The sequence below is a fragment of the Cyanistes caeruleus genome, chromosome 5 (assembly GCF_971803275.1).
Source record: "Cyanistes caeruleus chromosome 5, bCyaCae1.hap1.1, whole genome shotgun sequence".
In the NCBI taxonomy this organism is placed as follows: domain Eukaryota; kingdom Metazoa; phylum Chordata; class Aves; order Passeriformes; family Paridae; genus Cyanistes; species Cyanistes caeruleus.
The window spans coordinates 45,193,693-45,215,722 of NC_141705.1; the positions used below are offsets into that span (position 1 = coordinate 45,193,693).

Below are 22,030 nucleotides of genomic sequence, written 5' to 3' on the forward strand. Positions count from 1 at the left end.
GCTTTCCATTGCCATGTTTAATTGACCATTGGAAGAGGAGGAAGGAGAGAAATGAAGTTGTGTGGGTGCAGGGGAAATTTGTTCCATAAGAAATAATAAATTTTGTTTTGCAACATTTACACAAAAAATATCTTAAGCATTACAGAAAAACAGCTAGAAACATATTAGTCTACCTTAACTTGTTGGCAGAGGACTGGAGAGCAGAGACCATGGCATGCCCCCCGCAAGCTTTGTGCTGATTGCTGTGGCTTTGGCCTATGTTGTATCCACAAAGCCCTCATCTACTTTCCCATGTAGTAAAAGCAGTGGTCACTTTGAAAGGAGTACCCCATTTCACTTCAGATTTTGGTGAGTCCCACTGCCAGACTGCAGTGCTGGTCTCTCCCTGCTGGCTGGGGATAGGTTGCTCCTGGAGATGTATGGCCATTGCTCTGTGGGCCCTGTATCCCACACCAGCAAGTGTGTGGCCACTTTGGAAGCAAGAAGATGATGCAGATTCTGAAAAGTCTGCTTATAGACACAGGTTCTTGGTTTTCAAGCCTTTGTCCTATGTATTCTCAGATGGGCTCTTGAGAGGTGAAGCTGTCAAATGCCAGTCTCTTGCTCCTCTGCAATCCACAGAAATGCTGGACACTTTGAAAGAGAGCTTAAGTGTGTCTTTTTTTTTCATTCACTTATTCATTCTTAGTGTCATCATGATTTGATGGAAAGGAGGATTACAAGGAACTGAAAGATAATGTGACTTCCACAGAAATGAGCGTTAAACACAAGCTTTGGAAAAGAAAATTCCCGTTTTCAGAGCGTACAATTCTATTGGGTCTGAATTCAAAGTCCACTAAGCATAGCAGAAGGCTGCTAAAAAGTAGCTGTGTTTGGTGTGTTAGGAAAAAGCTTGAGGTAACATACATGGATGTAACAGCCTGGTACCAGCAGCTGGAGAGGAAGAACAATGATGCCTTAATCCAGCAATAGGCTCTGTTTGGTGGGACTGGGATCTGGGATGTAGCTCTCTTGGAGAAAAAACAGGAATAATATGAATGAGAAACATGGATTCCACTACTGTCCACTTGAGGACTTTCTGTCAGGACTTTCTGTTTCAGTGGACTAAATCTTTGCAGGCCTAAGAGACAACTTCCATGTTTTGACCTGAGAGGTGATTTGTAAGCAGAGTACACTGTCCTTTTTGCTCCTTTTTGAAGTCTGATTCTGTTCTTTTCTGTGCTCCTATTCCTCTTCACATAAACCAGCCATATTCTGACTGTACTGAGATCATGCAGTCATTTCATATGCATAATGTTCAAATCCAGAATTTTATTATAAATTGGAAAAATTTCCTACAAGTTAGTTAATTCATTCCTGATATCATACAATGCCACCAGGAGCCCTTTAAAAGCTGCTGATTATGTCTTTCCTTTCCCTCTGGGAAGTCTGATTTCTTAGATTAGATTTTTGCCATTTTTCACTTTTCCATTCTTTCCTTGCAGCTTTCCTGTTCAGGTTGTCAGGAGACAAAGCTTGGAAATCAAAGTCTCCAAAAATAAGCAGTGATTGTAGATGCTTTGGGTTTGTTTTGGACTTTGAATCAAAATGCCTAAAAGAAGCATGGGGAGAAGAAATGCTTGGTTGTAAATGCATCATCCAGCCCATGAACTCTTGACTTGTTATTATTAGGGTTAGAGTTTTACAGTTCCAGCATGAATACAGGATGTGCAACAGTTGGAAAAGTCTCCTGTTACAGCTCCTTGAAGTCAGGGATAAGTCTCTAAAGGGCCAAGAACCAAATCTTTTGCATGTTTCCCTCACAATAATTTGTTACCTTTTGTTAGCCATCATGTGCACTTGAAAAGGAAATCATCATTTCAAAATGGCTGTAAATAACCATCCCATGAGGGTTTTTTATGAGTGTAGCAAGGACAGACAAGAACTTGACAAACATCTTGTGCTGGTCTCTTTTTGTTAAGACAAGCTTCTGCTGGGATTTTGTGTACTATTACACCTTGCAAACAGCCATATTAATTTCATAGAGTGAAAAATGTTAGGAAAAATTCTTGTTTGGGATAATTATCTTGCTTCTGTGTTCCTGGATTAAATAGTTACAATTTTTTTTTAAGGAAAGGTGTGTCCCTAAACATTCACCCTGAGCAGTGGCTTCTCCATGTCTCTTTCCCATTCCCTCTCCTTCAGCTTGTGTGTTGTTCAGTGTTGTATTTCAACAGTAATAAATCAGATTTGTTCTGAATACAGCATTATGGAGCTGCAGTTTCTTTTTTGGGATGTTGTTTCTCTCTGTGAGGAAACACTAGATGGCAGCATGAAGGTCAGTTTAGCATTAGTTACTAGCAGCTGCCTCTGAAGCCCAGACCTAGCCAGAATCCGGCCTTGCAGCCGGTATTTTCCTAGCAAATTTCCATAAACCCCTTAAACATCTCTTTGTGTTTGCTTTAGTGAGTCTGAAGGAACAAGACAGCTAGATAAAGGGGCTGACCTGTTAGCCACACATGCCACTTCCCCTTTTACTCATGGTCTCTGTGTACTTTACTGTTTCTATCTCAACCTGGTGAGACCAAAACCAAGTTTGCATGTCGCCTCCTTCCAGTCTTTCAGTAAAATCAGATGGTTGTACCCTGTGCATCTTTCTGTTCTTCCCTGCTAGCTCCTTCTTCAATCTCAAGATTGCATGAATCCAGTCCTTCCCACATTTCCAGCTTCTTTTCCCTTAAAGGGAACAGAGAGGCAAGGCATCACAGAAAGGGGGAAAAGAGGCAGGACAGCCCTACATACAATAGTCTCCCCTATTTCCAATTCTCTTTTTTGGACATTTCAGTCTTTACCACCAATCACAGCCTTTGATAAACATTCAGGGACTTTGCTGCCTCAGTACAAGCAGCTCTTATCTGTCTAGTGGAAAACATCAAAAGATGGAGGGCAGGAAGAGGCCTGTTCACAGCTGGGAGCCTGCAAGTCCCTCTCTGCTCACCCATTTCCCAGCCAGCTGTAGACCTGTGGATATGACCTCCCCTGCTAAGACCACTGCCACAGTTCTGCCTAACCTCAACTACAGCTGCTGGTTCTTATCTCAAGCTCAGATCAAGTGTCCCACCTTCCCTGTCCTTTCCCACAAAAGATGCTGCTCTGGGGATGGTCATTGCCATGTTTCTCATTGTATTGCTGTTCTTCCATCCCAAAAGTCCAGTCAAAGAAACTGCACAGATATGCAGGTTGCACAAGGAGAAGGAGAACTACTGATGCTTATCTCCTTCAGAAAACTTCAGAGAAGGTTCCCCATACCACCCTAGGTAGTCACTGCCGTGGCAGATATGATCCCAGTCATTCCAGGGCTTTAGTTTGCTGTCATCATCAAGATGAAGGCCCTGGGTCTGACCCCTTTCCAAGGACAGGGCCACTCTTTTGCTGATGTTAGTTGTAACCACCTGACCCTTCCTGCTTGGGCAATGCCTCCTCTGCCATGCTTGCAGCAGTCCCACAACATATTTCACCCACCCCCACCCACCCAGCTGCTAGACAAAGAATCAAAGCAGAAGCAATCTCCCAGACTCAAGAAATAGCACCTGGTTCCCAGACTGAACTCTGCTGGGACACTGCTGTGCTAGCAGTGGAGGAGATCAGCACACTTAGGGCATGCTAGCTGAGCCTGCTGACGGTCTGGCTGTGTGTGTCAGCTGTGTCAGGGCCATACTGCTGGTATGGTGCAATCTATCCTTGGCCCAATGCTGTTACCAAAACAGTTCCCAGTGGATTCCCCACTAAAGTTTTGCTCTTACCAGGTCGGTTTGCACTGCAGGTTACAGAATGGAAACCACCTGTCTCAGAGCAGAGTCCCAGATTCAGTTCAAACCTCCCGCTGCTCCTTTCATTTTCTCCTTGGAGCCATCCAAAGAATAGCACTGCCAAGGTTATGCTGTTTTCCTTTCCAAACTGCCTGCTGGCTGCACACTTCTGGAGGGTCAAGCCTGATGGAGCATTTCCCGTTTTGCACTATGGATTTCAGACTACATCCTGAAAACATCCTGCAACACTAAATCCTGTAGGGGTGAGCAGCCTATATGGCAACTCATCTGTATGTTTGACACCATCAGACAGAAAAAGTAGGGAATGAATATCTGCACCAGCTGCTGTGTAGGTCTGAGTAAATGTGGAGGAAATAAAATGGACACAATGTATTTAATTGAACATTTGTTTGATTTTTTTTTTTTCTCTTTGAAGGACTGGTTGAAAATCTGTGTTACTCTGTATTTAATAGAGTGGTAACTTGTAAATGCATCAGAAGTTTAGAATACCACACGAAGTTTTTGAAATTCTGTCACAAGCTCTAAAATAATATTTTCCTTTGGTGCCACATAAACAAAACATCAGATCATTATCTTTGTGAAACAGAGGCAGTGTTGTTTGCCAAATATAATTTGTGAGCTATTTGGCAGAATATGCAACTGTAAACCGATTCTATCATTATGACTGTAACATTTTACCAACAGTCAAGAGACCCTGGGAACAAGAAAAAAGTGGTTCTCAAGTTCTTCTAGCGTGATCTAATGTGTATATTTGTAGAGTCCAACCAAATAAATTATATGCTAGATGGTACTTTTAAAAAAGGAAAAGGATCTTGTGGTTTTATTTTAATTGAGGCACTGTATACTTGAGATGACCGCATGATTTCAAATAATTATCAGTCTCTGTATAGAAGTCTACAATCCAGTATTTATCAAGATTAAGTGGTGAATATATTTACATTACAGTGATATTTATGTATCAGCAATTTTTGATTCTGTTTAGCTCTGGGTAACTCAAAATGCATTAAAAATTATATATTTATACATACACACACACACACACACATACACACAGATTCTTTGGCCATAATTTTTAAAAGATCAAGCTTGCTGTTCCAGAATTCACATTTTGGATATGCAGTAACTGGATTTTCAAAACTGGTAACAATCAGTAGCTCTCAATCAAATTTCTAGTAGTTGCTGGATGCTAGTGACTTTTGGAAAGTGAATTATTTCCCTGTAGAGCTGGAAGACCCTTTTCAGCAATTCTGTTGATAAATCTATGAGACTGAAGTGAGTACTTTTATCAAGTACACTCTGGATTTCTTTGTGGAAAGGACAAAGTCTCGTTGGGATTTTTAAGTGTTTTTCTCCCCAAGAGTTCATTCCTGGGATGGAGGGGGAGAGGGGTGTTGTGTCTGACTCAAACTGAAACCTCCCCCCGGCTTATCTGCCTGTTGAAATGCTGAAAATCTAGCCATGAAGCTTGGGTCTCCATCAACCATGTTTAGCTTACACTAGTGCTCTACATTATTATTAAATATTATTATTTTAGTGCCTACAGGCTTTGGTCATAGGCCAGGATCCTGTAGATCAGATGCTATAAAGGCACAGCACAAAATGACAGTCCTTTCCCTACATGCAGCTTTTGTATAAGAAAATATAAACCAACTTCTGTCCTCATGCATGAACACCATACCCAAGCTATCTCATCCCACCTCATCCAAACCACAAATAAATATGCTCCATAACCTGCACGGACAGGTAACACAGTTTTTCACATAAAATTGCAACTGCAAGGCCTGACTGTGCTCTGACCAAATTCAAGAGCAGATTGCATTCCCACTTCTGAATGTGCTTTAGGAGCCTAAGACTGAAACAAAAGCCCAAGCTCTAAAAAGAAATAACAGTATACCAGACAAGCTAACCTGTATGCCTAAGAGTCAACCAACTTTGCTGTTTTAACCAGATTCCTCAAGGAAGTTATACAGAAGGCCTGCACTTCTAGAACTCCTATTTCTACAGTCAAGTAAGGGGAAGACCACCCTTTTTCCTCACGTTTGCAAGGCTGTCACACTCAGGGCAGCACGAGCTGTTGTGCTCCTCGGTCTGACTCTGTCCTATCCACTGATTCACATTTACTAAATTCAGAGGGGTATGTGGAAGAAGAAAATACTGTCTCTGCCCATCTTGTAGGTGGGGGGTAGGTGGATAATCAAAGCCTTAATTCAAGCAATTCATTAAATCAAATGATTTAATGGCATGGGCAATGCTGAGTGAGGCAGTCTGTTTCTCTGTGATGGAGGCTGCAGAGAAAATCCCAGGACCTGAGGTCATGCTTTGTGCATTCAGGCCTCGGTTTCCTCTGCACGGGAGGCTGCATGCAGAGTCCTGGGGCATCCCAGTCCCTTCCTGGCCCGTCCAGAGCAAGCTGTGGGGTTAAAAATTACATCTTAAATACAAAAAATTACATCTTAAATACAGTTTCTTTCCTCCTCATACAAGGGAGCTTGATCTCAGCTGAGGTCTAGAGACAGTAATGCAATATAAAGAGCACCGAAGTTACTTATATTTGTTCTTTCCACTTTTCTTCAAAGATGTGTAATGCTTTCTTGTCAGGCTTGTTAGAAGAAAAGTTCAACAGACTAAAAAAGCAAACAAAAAGCCTCAACTTCACAAGAAACTGCTTAAAATCCCTCTGAAACCATGCTTAATTAACTGTCTTTTGTCGTGTTGCATAAGTGACTTTTTTTTAATCTCTCTTAGTGGTTTCCACAGTTCTGTGCATGGGTGCCATCCCAATTTAATGACCTAGAATTATGTCTAATTGCTGTTCTATCCTCCTTTCCCACACCATGTGGGGCAAGGAACTTTTCTCATGACACCAGTGCCTTAGGTTTTTATTTTTATTTTTTATATTGTCATTTTCACTCATGTTCTTTTATGTCCTGATCTAAGGCCTCTGAAAATGAATCTGTTCCATACCATGGAAAGAGAAAGACTTGGAACATTTCGCAGTGAGAACACAGCTTCCCAAAGGATAGAGTTTCCTCAGGCTGATTAGACATCTGCAAAGTAAGTGCCATCCAAATGAGGTGTCTAGACTCTTCGCACTCAGTAAGGGATCAGAGCATTTCCTGGGCTCAGGAGGTGTCATTCTGAATGTTTGACATAGGTTGGATAAATCATGCCTTAAAAAATACTTGGGTTTTCCCCCTTTGTTGTCTTATAAAGGGTGAAGATGGAACACCAGCACATACCCCAAATACATGCTAAGCAGAGGGACCTGGACCATAGCGCTGATGTCTAGATTGTAGCAGTTCTAGTATCTGAAGGAAGCTATGGTGAAAGGAAGTATCAGGGGCACGAGTGGATAGAAAGAAGCAGAAAGGCCTTAATGAAAAGCACACCTAACCTCTCATGTAGCTCAAGCATTCTACATCAGGCATGGGTGAAAAAGTTTGTGTCTATGTGAGTTAGAACAGCAGAATTTACCTGCATCTCATTAGGCAGTTCAGAAAACTTGTCATGGTTCTGAGCTGAAATACTTGCTCTGCCAAAGCATAATCCTAGAATTGGGCTTTCTGGCATCAGGAGCATATGGACCATCAATTAAGCTATGTTAGTTCAGCACCTGACTATCCAGCAACTCCCATTTTGGCACAAAAAAAAAAAAAAAAAAAAAAAAAAAAAAAAAAAAAAAAATCTTTCAGAAAGCGCTCTTTCTATTTTGACAAATTTAAACTATCACATTTAGTTCCTGTGTGAAAAGTGAGAGCTCTTGACAATCTGAACCTCTTTTTTTTTTTTCGATACCATGCACTGTAGGACTACATTCCACATATTTCCAGTGCCACTGCATAAGCACCAGCCCAGACAGATGACTCCACTGGAGCCTGCCAGGCTCCTAGAGCTGCTGAATTCACACTTCTCCCGGCCCCACACCCATCTGTGTCTTTCCCTTGCACACTGGCACTGCAAAACCAAAAGACTTGTATCTCTGGTGTCCGTCTCCAGGGGAGAGAAGTTGTCCCCTCTGCATGTCCTCTCCCCAAGGGCCTGGTAGCTGGAGGTGAAATGGAAGTGTGGGAAGGCATCCCAGGGCCTCATGGACAGTCCAGAAAAATTAGATTTGTTACCCAGCGTGCAACAAGCCAGTTATTACACACCTGAAAGAGACATTGCTAATCCTCCCTACAGCTCCCTGAAAGGAGCTTGTAGCCAGGTGAGTGTCAGCCTCTTCTCCATGGTAACAAGTGACAGGACAAGAGGACATGGTCTTAAGTTGTGCCAGTGTAGGTTTAGGTTGGACATTAGAAGGAATTTCTTCACAAAAAGTTGGTGTGACATGGGCATGGGCTGCTCAGGGAGGTGGTGGAGTCACCCTCCCCGAGGTGTTTAAAGAAAGGCTGGATGTGGCACTTGGTGCCATGGTCTGGTTGACAAGGTGGTGTTAGGTCACAGATTGGACTCGATGGTCTCAGAGCTCTTTTCCAACCTCATTGATTCTGTGATTCTATGATTTATTTCAGCGTTGCACAAGCCCAGGTGCCGGGTGGTCTCCCACAAATCCGGCACTCCGACTATCGAAACTTTTTCCCGTGCGTCCACTTCGGCAAGCAGCGGCATTAAAGTTTACACCCTGACACTCCCCGGCACACTTCACTGCCAGCACCAATTACTGTCACCACTGCCGGCGCCCCTCAGGGCCCCCCCGCCATGGCGCCCGGCTCCGCCTGACGTCACTTCCCGGGGCCGCGGGCCGCCCCTGCCGGCCGCGCTCCCCATGGCGGCGGCGGCGGCGGCGGGGGCCGGCGGGGCGGGCGGCGGCGGCGCCTCGGCGGCGCTGGGCGACGGCGGCGCCATCGACTACTCGGTGCACGAGGCGTGGAACGAGGCCACCAACGTGTACCTGCTGGTGGTGCTGGCCAGCCTCGCCCTGCTGGTCTACGCGCGGCGGTGAGAGGAGGCCCGGGCGGGGCGGGGGCTCCCGGGGGGGCCCCACGTGGAGGGGCGACACCTCTCACCGCCGTGCCCCCCTCCTCCTCCTCCTCGCAGGAACAAGAGGAGGATCATGCGCATCTTCACCCTGCCTCCGGCCGCCGAGACGCCGCCCGAGCCCAACTTCTACGACAGCATGAAGAAGATCCGCCTGCGGCAGCAGCTGGAGATGTACTCCATCGGTAAGTCCGAGGGAAGACGGGGCTCCCCCGGGCCTGCGGGTTCCTGAAGGGATGGCCTCGAGCCTTGTGCGGTGGGAACGCCCCCGGTCCTGTGGCACCATGTGAGCAGGGGCCCTGCAGCTGCTGAGCTGAGTTGCGAGGGGAGGTACGGAGCGAGGGAGCTGCTGTGCCTTTACCCTAAAGCAAATGTCAAAAGGAATCCCATGCTATACTTTGAAAGAGCTGGGAAGGTCTGGATGTTTTCAAAACGTGGACGGATCTGTAAAAGTGTGGAAACATGAGTAAGACAACCACAAAAATTGAAAATAAATGAGAACTTTACTGTACCAACAAGTGTTGCTGCTTCCATCTTCGTGCTGAAGGTCAGGATGGAGGCAGGACGGAGCCCCCTGCCCGTGATATTCCAGTGATCCAATTCAGAGAAACACACCTTGCTTCACATCTGCCCTACATAGATGCCTAAAGGAAATACGGCAAAAAAAACCCCTTAGTGATCTGAAACCACCTTTAAGACTTGACGTAAAGATTCTTACACCAGGCCATTGCATTCTGTAGGAACAAAATTAGATGTTCTTCCTACGGTCAAATGCTGGCATTTGCTGATGGTGTTTGTAGCACTGCACACAACTCTTTGATCTCCCTTTTGCCTTGCTAACTGGATTAATTTTGAAGTCAAAGTAATTGTTAGCTTGTGGCTTCTATATTGTGGAGGAGATGAGAAATGCGGACATCAGCCTTGTGACTATTGAGTTGTTCAGGTCATCTGTAATAGATCTTCTGAAACCATAGCCTTTAATTTTATTTATTTATATTTTAATAAAAGGACCTGAATGGAATCATGGTTCTATGCCATTGATTTACTATCGTTTGGCTCTGACTCTACTCTTCAGCATTTACAAGGCCACGCTCTAAAGGTGAAGTTCTACATGATGACTGAAACTTCCCCTTGTGTGGCTGAAATTATATTCTCTGATATTACATCTGTTTCTTGGTTGCTGTTATACAAACACATATATAAACATATATGTATACATATATAGACATGTACGTATACATATATACATGCATGTATACATACAATAATAATAGTAATGATAATATATAATAAATTGTATAATCGGTGTTGATTGGTGTTTCTTTTTTTCAGCAAGGAAGTATGAACAGCAGCAGCAGCAGCAGCCGCCAAAACAGACTGAAAGCGTACAGCTCTCAGTGGAATGAAGCCCACAGTTCTGTAGGAACTCAGGACAAATACCCAGTGCTGATTTTAAGAGTCAATGTGGAGCTGTTTTCAATGCTTTTTAATTGAGACATAGCTGAAGGCAAGGAGGAAAGGAGGGGGACTGTCCCTAAAACTTTGTTCTTAGTAGCTTTTCTCTGAGCCCTCGTGAGGTAAAACGAATGTGCACTGGAACATTCAGCATTAAAGTATCCAGCACAGGGCAGACCTTCTCAGAGGAACCTGAAGGTGGGGAAGTGCAGTCTTAGGAATGTCTGAATTTCTCTCTGCTAGAACCTTGGAAATCAGCTCCTACCTTCTCTGGCAACAGCATCCTAGAGAAAGCAAGGCAGTACCTATCTGCCTGGAAACCCTTGTGTTCCTTGATCATGAATTGTTGAATTTGCTGAATACAGTCAGTAAGTGTGAATGGAGGTACTGTGGCCGTACTGCCTGGTGAAGGTGAACAGCTTTGAGAGCCCAGAGTGTCACTGGTGGTAGTGCAGAAAAGTTCTGCTCTCTGTTTATTTGGGAGTTGTGTATGCAATACTGTGAACCTTTCCTGGGGAAACTTTGAGAAGCACACAGTGAACTATATGTCTAGAAGACACTTAAAGCCACTACTCTAATAGCAAAGGTGGTTAGCTTAATTTAGTCAAATTGCTGTAAAGAATGGGTCTGTCTGTAAAAATCTGTATAAACACATCACAGCTTATCCAGAAAAGATTTCACACTGCAGTTACTCTTTCTAGGTAAATCTCAAAATCAGTTAATTGAAAGGATTCTGCAGAAATTACTTTTTAATAAAAGCATCTAATCGTGAAAACTACTTGAAGATGTATCATGGTGTAGTTCTTAAGGTTACACAAGTTGAGTTGGCCAAGTGATGAACAAACAGCACAGTGCTGGGAGTTTACATCCAGATAGGTTTTCACCTATTCTGTGCTGAAATAAATTAAGTCTTGGAGCAGTGGTGAGCACCACTGCGGTTACAATTGGATATTAAGAAACTTTGTTTCAATTACCAAATTTTACTATATTGAAATGATCTGTACTTCAGTGTCTGTAGGGACTGTAAAACGTGACCTGGGCCGAACTGACAGTGGCAGAAGGCTCAGTGGGTTTGACCATGAAAAGGCTCCTTTGGGTGAAGGGTGGCCCCCTGTGACAGCTTCCTCGCGTGTAGCCTCGGAACACAGCGGGGTCACTCCACGGGGCTGCCGGTGCCGTGTCCTCCCCGCGTTACTCTGGCCGTGTGATGACCCCGCTCCGCAGCGCGTCCCCGTCACTCGGCGGGGTTTACACAGAGATCCACGCCCGGCAGAGCTCCCCGGGCGCTGAGGAAACCCGCGGACCGCATCCCCCTCCATCCCCCGGAAACGGCGCCGTTTCCCCTTGGCGCGACCTCACTTCCTCCCGCGCTTCCGTCTCCGGGACGCGCCGGCTCCCGCTGCTGCCGCCGGTGCTGCCGCCGCTGCTGCTCGGAGGCCGGAGGCGCCCGCCGGGCGGTGAGTGGGGCCGCGCCGCCGCCGCCCCCGCGCCCCGGCCGCGCCGAGGGGAGGGGAGGGGGCGCCTCGCCGGGGGCCGTGGCGAGGCGGGAAGGGGCCGCTCGAGGAGAAAGCGCGGTCGGGGGCGGGGAAGGGGTGTCCGGGTCCGGCTCCATTCCTGCGGGAGGGCTGCGTGCCGCCGCCGGGCCGGGCGGGCTCTCCGCTCCGTTCCCCGCGGGAGCGCTCCCCGCGTGTCCCGTGGCCGGGTTCGCGCCGCGGGCGCCGCGGCGATGTCCCGGCTCGGGGGCTCGTGGCTGTCCGGGAAGCTGAGCCCTCCTTCCTTCCCACCGGCCCTGCCCACCCGGGCGGGCAGGCAGGGAACGGAGCCTTTCCTATGGCGCATCTCGGCCGGCGCCGCTGCCCGCCGCAGCCGCCCGGTGCGGCTCCGCTCGCTTCTATGGAGCAGCGCGGCACAATGAACCCGCGCCCTGCCGCTTACCCCGCACAGCCGGCTTTCGGGCTGCAGATTATAATAATGTCTCGGTTTGCCTCTCAGCTCAGCTGAAAGCCCCGTGAAACGCTTAGAAATCTGGAGTAGCGTGCGGCTTCGTTTGTATTCATGGACCTGGGGCAGTGTCACGAGCATCTCAAACTTACCTGTACAGAACAAAAAGCTTGTAAGGAGAAGTAACACAAGCAAAAAGTTCTCCAGGGCCCGTGCCCTTTGCATGTGCTGGGGTGTTCGAAGGATGCTGCTTGAGCCATGACTGAAGGGCAGGCAGGTCGTGGTTTGTTTTCCCGGCAAGTGCAGCCATGGAAGTTCTGTCCCAGTGAAGCCATACCCTGTTCTGCAGAGGGGTTTATGTTTTCAGACGTCCAGTATATGTTGGGACAGAAGGTGCAGTCAGCTTTTGAAATTTTACCTTAGAAGTCTGCACTGATTTTTACCTGATAATTAATGATTGTAAAAGCAAAGGCAGATAGAGTAGAGGGACAATAGATTTTTTTTTTCATCCATTTTTAGTAGTCAGGCTTATAGGCATGTATAGGGATGAACTTTGTTCATGCTGGATTTTGGATGTCTTGGATGGGGAAAGTTTATGACCTAACAAAAATTGGGCCAGAGTTATCCTCAGTTACGTTTATTTTTGAGAATGCTGTACAGGGGGAACTGTTTCAAGATTACCCAATACTGTTTAAAAAGCTATTATGATTTGTAGATCTAATGCTGTCTGATGACAAGAAGCATGTGAGGGAAGGCTTTCTAAGCAGTTAAAACTTTACATCTGTAAGATACCGAAGAAAATCATTAACAAGTGGCTCTCAATTATAGCTCCAAAGATTTTTGAGAATCTGACCACTGTTGTCTCCCATGTGAGCTGCTGGACATCAGATCTTTGTAAATGCAGTCTTCAGTTGGCATTACAACCATGACTCTATAATCTTATGTGAAAACTATAATCTCCTGTTAAGTGGTGGAAAAGTCATCTCTCTCCTCATAACCCAAAATGTGGCTGACTAGGTTTTTTACTCAGCACTGCACAGAAGATCAAAGGTTTTTGGATAGAGCTGTATAAATTCTGTGACAAGGCTCAAGAGGCTCTTAAATATTTAAGCTATGAGTATGTCTGTGTTTAAAGGAGACGTCGTAAACTCTGAGTGCCTTGTAGTGAAAATATCCTCCCCTGTGCTACGAGCATTTCGAGTTTCAGTCCAGTGTTACATACCCGGATAGTATGAACTGGTATGTGCAGGCTGAGCCCAGATGAGAACATATCCTGCAGCAGCTGCCCTGATGCCTTATAGCCAGCCATAGGATTTAGGAATTTCAGCAGAGCGATGCTGAGTCTTGCTCTCAAACTTCCCTTCCAAGACTACCTGATCCATTGAGAAGACCCACAGAGGAAGCCTTTGCTGTACCACTAGGTACTGCTGATGGCGGTAGAGGCTCTGAAAATGGGCAGAACATCCCAGTGCTTTTGTCTGAGGACAAGTTGCAGGAAAGCTTCTTCAGTGCAATGCAAAATTATTGAGAATATTCTAACCAGCGATGAATCTTTTCGTAATTTATGTTTTGCATATATGATTAAGCAGCATTGGCCAAAAGCCTGGTGACAGCACAGGGCTCTGGAATGTTTTCCTGTTGCCTGGGCAGTTTATTCATGTTAGCTTACTTCCGTGAGCTTAATCGCTCCTTTTAAAGTCCTCCTGAACTCAGGAGTGCCGCTGCTATTGAGCAAGCTGAAATTATACACGCTGCAGGGAGAAAGGTGGGGATGTTGAGACTTAACATCTCTTTCGGAGGAATTGAAAAGATTTTGCCCCAGCCCTAATTTCTGCATTAAAGAAATTGAAAATTGTCATTGCGTGCCTTCTTCAACAGGGAAGCAGTACATAGTTAGAAAACGTGTCATTAAATCTGTGATGTCTTTGGCCTGTTATGCCTAAAGAGCAAGAGCAGTTGGAGGAGGCTTGCTGACAAAGTGAAGTCTTCAGTCATGGTTGCTTATGCTCCAGATCAGAAGTAGTGATCAAAAGGCGTTCCCTTTCACGTCCAAGCACTTAAACTGTGTTTTAGTCATGGTAAGGAACCTGGGTGTTGTTTATTAACGTAGTCACTCAAACAAAAGGCAGCACTGGATCTTGTCCTTGAGACAGAGCTGCTGCTGAAGAGCAGAAGGTTTCAGTGCCTCAGGCCCTCGAGAATGGAGGTAAGATCCTTCACTTTGCAGCCTTGCATCTGTTGCGGCATAAGAGTTAAGGGCTATGATCCAGTTTTTTTGTAGACTAACAAGCTCCACCAGAAATTGGCATTGCCTGGGTCGAGGGGACTCCCTGCTGGCTGAGGGAGAGATACGGAGGATGACCAGAGGTACTGACTGCTGGCAGGAGAGCCCCGAGCCAGCACAAATGTCTCATGAGAAATCTGACATCAGGGAGTGGAAATCAGTGCTACTTTTTCTGTAACAGAAGGCAAGAAGAGAGGGGGGAAAAATACCACACGTACTGCTAGGAGCAAAAGGCTCATGATTTTTTTAGGCAGAAAAATCCTGCCTTAATTACATTTCCCCCAAGTCTCTGATAAAAAATGGCTGATAAAACTTTGGAGTGCTCAGATGTCTCTGTGAAATCTGTGTTTGCATTGAAAAGACTAAGAACCTTTTTAAGAATGAAGGTGCTTTGCCTTATTTTTGCAAGGAATGTCTAAGCTTTGGGTGTTACTTTAATAAAAATAATTCCTGATCTTTTTATGGAATATCTAAACTCTGGGCGTTACTTTAATAAAAATAACTTCAAACTCCAAGATTAACAGAATTGCTAAAAGGAATTAGTCCTCAATATGAAAAACAATAAACTAACTTTGAAATTTCTGAACCAAGCCCTCAAAGGCAATCTATGGCAAAACTCCAGGAAAAAAAATTTAATTTTTATAAAATAGCTGTATATCTTCTTTCTCGATTATATCTAGGCACTGCTTTGGAAAGTGTTTCTCTCCTTGCAGATGCCTAGGAATGAGTATTTTAAGATAATTTGGTTTAATTTTAATCTAGAAGTAAAATCAATCTTGCAAAGGGGCTGTTCAAATTTGGGATTTACTGAAACTGTAGTCCGAAAAAATACTTTCTGTTTGCATATCTGATGAAGAACATCGATCCTGAGTCTGTGAAGGAGTAGTCCCATTCAGTTTCTTCCAGGCTGTCAGACTTGCTGGAACTGGTTTTGGACATCCATGATGTATAAAATGCACATGTGGATCTACAGCTTGCTCCTGAGAAAGACCATGGTTTTGTTAAGATAATAGCAACATTTGTCATTTTCATAATGGAGTAGAACAGGTATTTTGAAAAGACTCAGCCAAAGGAGGGCTGTATTACTTTCTAAAATATCCTGTGGATCATCTTGGAAACATGGTTTGTAATATGCTCTTGACTGACAAGGTAGGGTGCGAGGCGTAAATTCCTGAGCAGGAAAGATGTATGTGGGTTGTGCAATGGGAGACTCCATGTGATGTCGTTATTTATGGCGCTTCTCTCAGATGTCTTTCTGGGACTCGAACAGCTGCTGTGAACTTTACCCAGCACTGAGCACTAGATATGTTTGAATGACTATTTTGTTGTTGCTTGGATCATGGTGATAAGCAGTATAGAGCCAGGTTCTGTGACACTGGTTGAAAGAAGAGAGCAGAACTGTTGCTGGGTGGTGAAAACCTTGCAGGGGGGGAAAAAGTAAGATTATCATCTTCCATAGCTTTGGTTGGTGGACATCAGGGAGTGATAGTTGAAGGCAATCCATTTCTTTTTGCTGTAATGTGGAAGGAAGGGTGGACTGACAGAAGAGGAAGAGTTGCTTTTTCTTTTCAGAGAAAGGTCGGAAGGATAGAGGCGGAGGTGCAGGTTTTTCACTCTTGCCTCTTTTCTCCGTGACTGTATTGTTAAATGGCAGCAACCATTGTTTGCAGGAACTTTTCCTTGCTTTCGTAAAGACCTGTGGGTTGTCATGTGTTTTGTTATGTGGCAGTGCTGTTGTTAAACAGATCCAAATCTACAGTCAGATAAGGCTCGGAATAATTGATGTTTTTAGCTCAGCTAAATAACTGAGTTCACATGATCTGTAAGTGGCCAGCGGGTTTTTTTAGGCAAAGTATGTACTGCTTGTATTATACTTTTATTTAAAGCTAATTTTGTCACAACAGATCGAGCCTTCTAGCAACCAAAAATACCTTAGTTGAGCCCGTTAAAAAGGTCTCCCTACCCAAAGTCTGTTTCTGTGTGTGACAAACAGAAAATACCTCTTCTTTTCGACTTCATCGTCAGTAATGACACTGAAGTGGTGAAAGCATTGCACTCTGTGCCTCTGAGATTACTCTTGCCACTGCTGATGGGAGAGTTGTTCTGTATCATTATTGTCTTCCCTTTCAACCTCAGCACATTCTGGAATGCCAAAGGCAAACCACTTGCTGGCTGATCAGAGGTCCTGGTGGTGCTGGTGTGGCAGTGCTCTGAACCTTGTGGCTTGGACCACTCTTCGAGCATTGCCTAAGAACATTATAGCCAGCTCTTTACACATGTGAGGCAGAAGAACGAGAGAGTGTTTATGGCCTTTTGGAAACAAAGTGTCAAGATCCTTGGTCTGAAACAGTTTCTAAGGCCACTGTAACTATTAAACAGCATGGAGAGGTCCTTGAGAAATACAAGAAAGGACAATTTTACTGCCAGTAGGAGACCTGCCACTTTATTGACTAATCAGTCTCTGATACTCAAATAGAGAAAAATGTTGCATGTGTTTGGATTATGTAATGAGGTTACTGTTGACAAAGTGATGCCTGTTACTAGTTCTGTTAGTGCTATTTTGATCATTAAAGAACTCCATTTGTTTCTGGACCATAAGCTGGAACAAGCTTTTTCGCTCACCCTCTTGCTTGTCTGAAGATTGTTCCAAAGAGAGATGAAATGGTGTAATTTTCATTTTGGTTGAGGCAAAGAAGTATTCTCTTACCATAACTCTCCAGTTCCAAGCCCGTAATCACAGCATTTGTGGTGAAACAGTGATGACTATGTGGTATTTCTCACAGATGCTGTAAAAACTCTGTCATCTCCTTGGGAGGCCATCTTCCCATGAGATACCAGCCTTTGTCTCTTTATTTCCTGAAGATTTTCGGACTGAGAACCTGTGGTGTGGAGTCCAAAGTTTCAGCTTCAAAGGCTTGGAGAAGAAAATGCAGCCCACGTAATGATTGAAAGCAGGACTGTGTTTTGGGGAGACAAGAGGATCCAGAATGTCAAGTGTGTTTTAGGAGTCTCCCTTCTTGTCTGCTCCTACCATAGATATACTTTTTTTCCCACCAAACTTTTGTTGAATGAAGGTGTGGCTTTATACCTTGATGCATGTTGCACACATTGTATGAGCAGAAACAGCAGAGAGCACTGGAGCTTTAATAAGTACTTGGCATAATAATCATGATGAATGTGCTATGAGCTCATCCATAAGCAAATAAAAATAAAAATAGCAACATAGGCTAAAGTTATTGCACAGGTGAACCTGCAGCCCACAAGAACATCAGCCTAGAGCAAGATGGGATTGGTGTTGCATGGTTGGGCCCTGTTTTTCTTCATTCAAGCATGGAGATGAGAGGGCAGTTCTTCATTCACAGAGGTTCCTGTACAACACTTAAAAAGCTGAGCATAGTATGCTCATAGTCTGTTCTAAGTAAATTTATCAGAATCTTGAAGGTGGGGGTTCAAAGTGCACAACATAGAGTAAAACATCTTGCTTTATAAGGGTGCCAGCCCTGGAGTGGAAAACATCATAAAAGTGAGCTTGCAAGATCTAGAAGAGGGTAGGGCCTGCTGAAATCTTGGTGGAAGTGCCAAATTTCCTGCAGATCCCAGAAATGTAGCTTAAAGAAATGTTGCTAGGTATCTGGTAGAAGTTGCTCGGTTGTTGCCTTAAAGATCCTCAGATTGTGCTCCTGTCCTGTCGCAGGGCATAGTGTGGTGTGGAAGTTTGTGGTGAAGCTCTTGGAAGGGGAACAGAGGTGGTTAATGGCTATGATAGTTCCCATAATGCAGGAACAAAGGGATATTTAAATGACATAAGGCATAAATACACCACACAATATTAGCAAGGGCAAAAGTTTAGTCAGATTCCAAGCAGACTTGGGCATTTAAATATATAATGACAATGTCCAGAGTTGCTGTAAATAGGATTAAAAATAAATTAAGCACATAAACCTTCATGCTAATTGATGAGGTCAGGAAGGAATTTCCCTTTTGGGGGAATTACCTCATTGTTCACTACCTGAGCTGTTCCACCTTCTGAAGCGTCTGGTCCTGATCACAGGAGGCAGGATTCTCAAACAAATGCACCAGCAGTCTGACCTGTCGTGCCAGTGCTTAGCTTACTCTGCCTGGGTAGGATCTTGTTGAAAGGGTTTGAGAAGCATATTGTTTCTTTCTTTTAGGTTTTTCTGGGGCAACCTGTGCTGCAGTGTATGTCTGCTTTTCCAGATTCCCATTGGTGAAAAAGGACAGCTGTTGTCCAAGTGCCTTTAATGAATCCTGAGGATTGCCTGCTGACATGTCAGTATCAGCCCACATAGAGATGGAAGATGTGATGGGCTCATAAGGCATTGCTGTGTTGCTCCACAGATTCAAAGGTAGCTTTGTGAGCAGCTGAACTAGTGAAGATAAGACTTTCCTGCAGCTTTCTTGATTTTGGTGGCACTGCAATTCCTTACACATCTTTCCTTCTTTCTCTCTTTCCATTACACAGCAGTGCTGTTAGCTTCCCTGATTTTCCCAACAGCACAGTGCCTGAGCAGCTTCTCACTGCCTTGTAGTTAGTTCTTGGGTATATTTAATCAAAACATGCTGTCTCCCTTCTGTTTGAGAACCAGAAGTGTTGCTCAGGGGGCTGCCTTGGTTGCTTACTTTGCAAGTCTGCTGTAGGAATTGAGCACCTCTGTAATCTCTGTGCTTTTGCATGAGATTTGGTTGAAACTGACCTTGCAGTTTACATTTCTGTGCATGGGATGATCAGTGTGGTTGCCTAACCATTGTTTCTTTGGGAAACAAGGAACACTTTCAGTCTTGCAAGCAAATTACTGTAGAATATTTTTTCTCTCAAAGCGATTAGGTGCATGAAGAGTTACACCAAAAATTGAGGCGTGTGTACTTTTAAAACATGCACTGTTTAATCTTTTAAGATTTTCCCCAAGGTATAAGGGGAAGGCTTCCTTGCCAAAATACTGTAATTGAGTTAACATTCTGGGAGGTTTCTGTGTTTTGTTACTGAGCTACAAAGCTTCAGAACTTCTGTTACTGAGCTTCTGCTGGTGTTGGAAGGAAGAAAGATCAAAGTTAGAAGTACCAGCCTGCCAGTAAATTGTCTCTTCAAAAGAAAACTGAAAATTCCTTGGTTGTTTCAGGTGGCAGCCAGCATCAGATCTTTTTGACAATTATTAGCCTTTTCCTGCAGTTCTCTTTCTACATGAGCAGTGAGAGCAGCCTGGATGTTTTGTAGTCTGTATGGTGTGTATGCTGACTGTAGACATCTGATTAACAAGTGATGCTGTCAATAATAGATTGAATTTGTCCTCAGTTACTTTCTGCTGCTCAGGGAGAATGTGGAGTTATAATGCCTATGGAACAGTAAAGTTATGGTTTCTGTCTCTTGTATATAGTGATCATCACGATAAAAGATTAATAATCACTGTGGTCTAAAATAATTGGATGGTATATATATTATAAAATAATTCTGAATGTCCTGACAGCTGGATGTTTGTGGCTTCCTCAGCTTTAGTGCTTTTGAAAACTTTTAAGCTCTTGAAATCTGTGATAGTTACCTTTCCTGAGTAGGCAGTAGCACGTCTCAGTAGCAGGCATGATCATTCAGGGCATGAGCTCTCAGGATGGTTTGCCTTCTAAGCACTTTTGAGGGTAAGAACTTCATCAAGAGTTCAGAAATGGGGGAATGTAGTCATTGACATGTAGTCCCAGCACAGCAAATACATTTCTGTCCAGTTACTTAAAAGCTGTTTTTTTTGCAATGCCCAAAGCACTCTCAGAGGGCTTCTTGCTTTGACTAAGGCTCAGTTATCTTCTCAATTGTGATGTGCAAGAAGCAAAGCCAAAACTTTGTGCTCTGGTGGGACTCTGTCCCTACAGCTGTCCCTCACATCTGCTGTAAAAAAGCAAAAATGAGCCTGGATTCACTGGGGGGAGTTGGGGAAAGGACTAAACTGTCTTTCTGATTTATGCATATGGAGCATGCTGCTGTCAAGTGTTTTTTTAGAATAAAGAAGGATCTTAGATGGGATGTGGAATTCTGAGAAGTTTAGGTGGTAGCTGATAAGATGTAGGGTCTGCTCTGCTTCTGGTACAAAGATTCTTTGACACTAATGTTTATTTAAGGGTGGCCTTAACCCTAAAAGGGAGAGATAAAATTGCTATCATGCTTCTGTTTCACTGAGAGCTGGCTTGCAGAATGGTTTTGGTGTCTACTTATCTGCCCTGAAGGCTTCGTGGCTGGGGAGGCTGCAGAAATAATTCTCCTGTACCCCCTCATTCAGAATTCAGGCAAAACTGTAAGGCAGGCAGATGGTTTAAGCTGCATCTTTGGACACAAGACGGCTGTGTCTCCATTTTGCAGATGAGTCATCCCTTTGCTGTTTTGTTGTTAGACTCTAAACAGTGCTGCTCTTGGCTTTGGTCCTGCCTCATCCCAAGTTTTGGATGGCAGAAACAGATAGGTGAGTACCCTCCACCCCAACGCCAAGTTTTATGACAGGTTGAAAATACCTTTGGCCTTTGTCACCTTGTAGTTAAGCTGCTGTAATGCAGAGAAAGCTTTGTCTTCTCTTGTACCTGATAAGTGTACAAAAGCACAAACTGTGTGCTGTGGAACTTGTGTAGATTAGGGAGCAATGGGAAAAGGAGAGGAGAGGCTTACTTACATCTTTGTTTTTCATCTGACTTGTGGGCTAGAGCTCTACTTGGACAAATGAGTCCAGGGTAAAGATAACTGGCATTGTTTTCAGTAGCGGGTAAGTCAGCAGATGGGTCAGCAGTTTCTTTTAGTTGAGCTGGCTGCTGCAGACTAGTTCTGCAAGCTTGGCACCCGATCATATTTTCCACAGTATGTAAGGCTAGCTGGTACAGGATTTCTCCTGCTTATCATGTCAGGATCAGAGGTGCAGATTGGGAGATTGCATTGGTTACCCCATTTTTGGCATGCGGTGTTTTGCCAAACTAGGTTTGTAAGCTTTGCACTTGTGAAAGGAACTCTGATTTCCTAAAAGGAACTTGAATGAAAGTTGGGATTTTATTAAAGACACAGAGGCATATTATTATTCATCTTTCATTGCTTCATCCCTGTGATGTTTCCTGTTTTGCTTCTTGAGATACAGGTGTCATGATGAGGAGCTTCTCAGAAACAGAAGTGGATGATGAGTGGAGATGAAGAAATCATACATTTAAGAAGTTGGCTCAAGTTTCCGTTACAGGCATGGAAAGTTTCTGAGACCAAGCCATGCGAGAAGAACATGAGTAAAGAAGAGGGAGATGTAGACCCAGACTTTCTAGAAGGGATTGCAGGATTTGAGAGGACGCTGCACAGACGTCACGTAGTTTTCTTGCTTATTCATTTACCTGCACCCCTGAACTGTAATACTTTGTTTGCATGTCTGTTTGGAAGTTGAAAAATCCCCTCACATCTGTGTCTTTAATATAATCATGGCTTCAAGCTTGTTTTAGGAAGAGCAGAACTTCTCTGTAGTTTTTATTTGTGGATGAGATAGCTGCTGCTTTGTACTTGCAATCAATTCGGGTGTTTTTTTGTTGAAACATACATTGA

General features: G+C 44.3%; 2 protein-coding genes and 1 long non-coding RNA gene across 7 annotated transcripts in view; 2 read left to right on the top strand and 1 right to left on the bottom strand.

The window, feature by feature from the left end:
- Positions 1-2: 2 nt before the first annotated feature.
- On the bottom strand, positions 3-8,499 carry LOC147653075 (uncharacterized). Its single transcript, XR_015287606.1, has 2 exons — positions 7,958-8,499; positions 3-6,219 (listed from the first exon to the last, which is right to left on the bottom strand). It is a non-coding gene; the product is annotated as an uncharacterized LOC147653075 (long non-coding RNA).
- Positions 8,500-8,574: 75 nt separating this feature from the next.
- Positions 8,575-11,019, top strand: SMIM19 (small integral membrane protein 19). The gene is made up of 3 exons (XM_023925737.2): positions 8,575-8,747; positions 8,847-8,971; positions 10,119-11,019. Exons 1-3 carry the CDS (start codon positions 8,575-8,577, stop codon positions 10,190-10,192), a joined length of 372 nt encoding a protein of 123 aa, XP_023781505.2. The 3' UTR covers positions 10,193-11,019.
- Positions 11,020-11,515: 496 nt separating this feature from the next.
- The window catches only part of SLC20A2 (solute carrier family 20 member 2), a 57,207-nt gene continuing 46,692 nt past the window's right edge, over positions 11,516-22,030 (top strand). For 2 of the 5 annotated variants that reach the window (XM_086891645.1, XM_086891647.1), the window contains exon 1: positions 11,599-11,698. The gene's annotated coding sequence lies outside the window, so the exon portion shown is untranslated. Of the gene's footprint in view, positions 11,699-22,030 lie in introns of all 5 variants that reach the window. The other 3 variants (XM_086891643.1, XM_086891644.1, XM_086891646.1) reach the window with 3 other exon arrangements.